Genomic DNA, 4,797 nt, shown 5'->3' on the forward strand with positions numbered 1-4,797 from the left:
CCTCGTGTCCCGCTCGGTGTCCCTCCCGCACAGACCTCGTGTCCCGCTCGGTGTCACTGCCACACAGAGCGACCTCATGTCCCGCTCGGTGTCACTCCCACACGGAGAGACCTCGTGTCCCGCTCAGTGTCACTCCCACACGGCCCAACCTCATGTCCCGCTCGGTGTCACTCCCACATGGCCCAACCTCATGTCCCACTCGGTGTCACTCCCACACGGACAGACCTCGTGTCCCGCTTGGTGTCAATCCTGCATGGACAGACGGGACAAACCCCCCGGGCAGAGTCCTGCAGTGCTGGAGACAGCCCCGGCCTGCCAGGCACAGCCACAGGGAGAGGCTGCTCCGGGCATCACTGGGTGTACCCGTGGGTATCAGCATCCTCCGCCAGGGTCACAGCTCTGCCCTTTGCTGATTCCAGCTTTCCCTCCTGGGAAACACAATGTGAGCTGCTGTTGATAGAGGTCGATGGTCTCAAATGGATCCTCTCCATCCCTCTGGCTGGTTTGGTGGCTAGTCCCTGCTCGCTGGCCTGGGCAGTGCTGTGCCAGCTGCCTGTGGCTTCTATCTGCGCTCTCCGAGGCCTCGATCCAGCACTCCAGTGCCAGTCCCAGGGCAGCAGAGCAGAGACAAGGCTGGGAAAGGAGGGTGTCCGGTTCTTTGCACAGAAAAGCTCTTGTCTCAGGCCAGTGGTGCTGGAGGCCAGTGGTGCTGGAGGCCAGTGCTCACGGGCAGTGCCCATCTCCTGCTCGGTGCCCACAGCCAGGCCCTGTTGTCTGGGAGCAGCTCTCAAAATGGAGGGATGGCACCCTGTGGCAGGCACAGGGTGGATCCTGGGAGTTGTATTTCTGCCGGCAGGGCAGGAGGGGAAAGCAGGGAGAGAGCTGAAGAGGTGCTGAGAAGGCTCTTGTACGGGGCAGGGGAGCAGGGAAACAAACACCAAAGAGAACACGAAACCCATGTGCTGGGAAAGGATGGATCCAGCCTACAGGCCCTGCTGGGGAGGGTGGGATGAGCTCTGTGATTTCTGGCAGCCAGAGTCTGCTCCTGCACTGCTCAGCTCCCCTCCTGCAGCCACAGGTGCTGGAGAGCAGCCTCAGCCCTTCCTGCCCTGACACGGCCCTGGCAGTGCCCTCGCTCGGCTCCAGCGATGCCCACGCGTTTGGCCCCGTCCCCCCTCCAGGGAGCTCCTGAGTGAGCAGGGAAGGGGCAGGAGCCAAGTTTAAGCACTGCTGTTGTACATCCTGTTGTTTTCCTGGCAGGATTGTTGCAGTTTCCTGCCCTGTTTTATCTGGAGCAGGGAAGCCAGGGCTCTGCTGTTTGCTGGCTCTAATCTGTGGGACAGGCGTCAGCGCCCATGAGAGGAGCCCAGGCAGGGGGATAGAGGGGGCAAAGGGCTCTCAGTGCACCTCGAGGAGTGTATTTAGTGCTGCTGTTTGCTGAGCGTCACACGGGGTTCATCCTCCAGCACACCCCAGGGCTGCACAGAGCCTGTGGTAGGGACAGAGGAAGATCCTGACAGTGACATTCTCAGGTTGTTCCGTGTCTGACAGACCTTTCAGAAAGTGCTGAGTATGCTTTTCCCTGCCAACAGCTCAAACTACATGCAGGAAAGTCTTAAAACAGAAAGAGCATTTCGCTGTTGATGTTCCCATCATTTTAAACTCGAGTGAGCCTGAATCCACCTAACTCTAGGTTTCAGCAGTGCACTGAATTCACCATGGGTTAAAAAAAACGAAATCCTTTACCATGCAGCACTGGAATGTCCTGTTTTCCTGCAAAAGGTGTGGGTCCAGCACAGTGTCCTTTATCAGATGGGAGCCTCTCCTGGAAAGACAATTAACTTGCCACATCACTCCCAGCCACGCAGGCAGTAAACCAGGCATGAGGCTCCTAAGCAAACCTGAGCCCAAACTCCAACCCCAGAGCCCTCCCCACAGGGATCTCAGGGTTGTTGGAAGCAGGTGAAAGCTGTGCCAGTGATCAGGATGGCTTTTTGTAATTTAAAGAGAAGATAGATATGCCAGCTGTGCCTTTGGGGGAAGGACATGGGTCATTTTTCCCACTCGGTTGTGACTGTGAATCCAGACTGATTCCACCTTTCTTTGGGCACTCTCCGAGCTGGAAGTCAAGGGCCAGAGCAGGCTGGAGGGTCTGTAGCTGAGCACCAGAGCCTGTCTTGGGAACTACATAGCAAGAGAAAAAAAGGCTTTTTTTTCTGAGAGATCAGGAAAAGGAAGACATGTGCCTGGAGATAAGGAAAGATAAAAGCATTCCATTTGCAGAGGTCTGTGATAGAGATCAAAAAGTTCATCTGCCAAGTCAGTAATTTCGTGGCCTTATGACCATGTGGAGCTTCCGCTCCTGTTACCTTTTCCCACACTGGCTGAAGGCACCAGATTATTGGCCTGGAAGGTCCTTTGTGTGTGTCTGAGCGGCTCAGCCCTGACTCGGAGCTAAAACTCTTTGCCTTCAGAAGGGAAAATGATTCTCCTCCAAGTTTAGGTTCAGCATTTGAGGGCTCCCTGGCCTTGGGAGGGTGGAACAGGTCACACAGACACCTCTGGGGAGAAGCTTGGGCAGAGCTCATTTTCCGTGAGGGTCAGGACAGCCCAACCAGCTCTTGGAAGTGACTCCTCACCCTGTTTGCTGTGATCAATCAGGAGTGAGCTCACGGGGACAGCAGATTCCATACAAGGCCTTGATTAACATCAGGAGCTCAAAGTGCATTTGCTGCTTCCAAACAGGCTTTTATTGTCTGTTTTTTGGTGAAAGCAGCAGCGGATTTCAGTAAAGAATTCTCTGTAAATCCTGGCTTTGCACATTCCACATGCTGGCACACGCCACAGCTGAGCACTCGGGCTAAAATTATCCACGCTATCATTAGGGAGCTGTAAGGAGGAACATATGGATTGATGGAGCCTGAGTGCAGGAGGGACCTGTGCTGCAGGCTCACCCCGAAGGGAGCAGCTCCTGTGCCTCCTGGTCATTCCCTGTCAGGAGGCTCAGCTGGTGCCCATGAGAGGTGTCCCATGTCCTTCCCCCAAAGGCACAACTGGCATATCTATCATATCTTATGCTGCCAGTGCAGCGCTCAGAGAAGCAAAACCTGCCAACCCCAGGGTGCTGCAAGGAACAGCTCACAGTTTGGTTTGTAAAAGTCTATTTTCAGTGTTTATATTTTGTTTCCGTTTGGTTGGTGCTGCAGAGGCTGATCCTGCAAATATTTACCCCAGCCAGGCTTTGTGTGCAGAGCTCCTGGGAGCACAGGGGGAGCTCAGCCCAGGGTGGGCACAGCCTGCAGTGCTGTTTGCTCCAGGATGAGCTGGGCAGGGCTTTATATACATATCTATTTATGTATGTGCACATCCATGTATATGGACACAGGTGTGGTGACTGTTTCAGGTTCTGAGAGAGAAAGGCCATTCAGAGTCACTTACTGCTCTCCACCTGAGAGAAGGCTCACGAGACAGAAAGCAGCAGCATGGTGAGTATTCTGTAATGGCAGAAGCGTTACCCTAGACAGAAAGAATGAGGTAATTAGTTTTTAAAAAGAATCATGTGAGGCAGTTGCTGATCCATGATTATCACTCTGTTGAGGAGGCACAGAAACAGCCCCTGGGCTGCTCTGCCCTGCACACCCCTCACTCACGTACTCTCCAACACTTTTACAGAACGAGAGTGACGGTGATGGGACGTGCGGTGGGGCCAGTGCCCTTCACACGGATCTCTCCAGACTTGTGACCTGGGCACACACTCATGGGACCATATGCAACCAGATCCCAGCCGTGGAATTCATGCAGACCACAGGTGACCCGAGCAGGGACAGCGTGGTGCTGTGGATGTGTGGAGTGGGACATGCCTACCACTGGCAGTGTGGGAAGCTCCAGGATGGAGGCAGAACAGGGCCTAAGGCCACCGAAAGGAGGAGGAGGCTCTTGGCTTTTGAGGCTTCAGCAGAAGAAGCTAACTTTGAGGAAAAGAGGCTCAGGCTGACTCCATCAGCCTTTGAGAGGGGTCAGGCAGATGCTGCGAGCATGGGCTCATGTGGCAGATGCCCAAGGGTCACACAGCAGAACACATGGCATAACGAGTCACCACCCAGAGGCAGTCAAAACACCAGGGAACCCACGACATACTTCTCTGCAGCAGAGCAGCACTTACCAGGGTTTGGTGCTGGCAAACAGATGAAGCTCAAAGCTGAAAAAATCTTGCAGAGCTCTGATGAAACAGCAAATAAAGACAACCAAGGAGACAGAGTCAAGCAGAATATTGTGTCAGAACCACCTGCTGAGAAGATGGCATTTCACCAGCTGACAGCCTCCCAAAGAGCTGGCTTTCCCCCCACGACAAGGCCACCCCTGACCCTTACCTGCTTTCTGCAGTTCCCTGTCAGCACCCAGGAGAGCCTAAGCAGCAACCTCCCGAGACTGGGTCCTTTCACTGCCACAGGGCCCACAGACCACACTCCCAGAGCGAGGAACCCCTCGGGGTCGGCAGCACCGAGGGAATGTTTCAAACCCCTTCCTGTCCCCAGCACTGAAGTGCAGGCCCAGCTGGAGTCACATCCCTCGGCCACATTCTTTGAGTTCGAAGCCACTGCTGATGTCCAGCAGCAGCTCCAGCTGAGCCCCCTGGAGTGTGGCATACTGGGAATAGGCTCCAGTGAGAAGAACATGTCTGAGGGGAACGAGTTGCTGGGGTCGGGGCAGGCACCTCGTCCTTCAGCCTCCTGGAGTCCAGAGAAACACCCACCTGCAGCCTCAAGCAGAGGTGAGAGAACCTGGGATTCTATTCCT

General features: G+C 54.9%; 1 protein-coding gene across 1 annotated transcript in view; it reads left to right on the top strand.

Moving 5' to 3' along the window:
• Positions 1-3,672: 3,672 nt before the first annotated feature.
• The window catches only part of LOC103810703 (uncharacterized protein KIAA1958-like), a gene marked incomplete at its 5' end in the record, with an annotated part of 2,934 nt that continues 1,809 nt past the window's right edge, over positions 3,673-4,797 (top strand). Inside the window, one exon of the mRNA XM_009083618.1 lies at positions 3,673-4,771. Coding sequence (XP_009081866.1) covers positions 3,673-4,771 — 1,099 coding nt within the window. The remainder of the gene's footprint in view (positions 4,772-4,797) is intronic.

The sequence above is a fragment of the Acanthisitta chloris genome, unplaced genomic scaffold, assembly GCF_000695815.1.
Source record: "Acanthisitta chloris isolate BGI_N310 unplaced genomic scaffold, ASM69581v1 scaffold22971, whole genome shotgun sequence".
Taxonomy (NCBI): Eukaryota; Metazoa; Chordata; class Aves; order Passeriformes; family Acanthisittidae; genus Acanthisitta; species Acanthisitta chloris.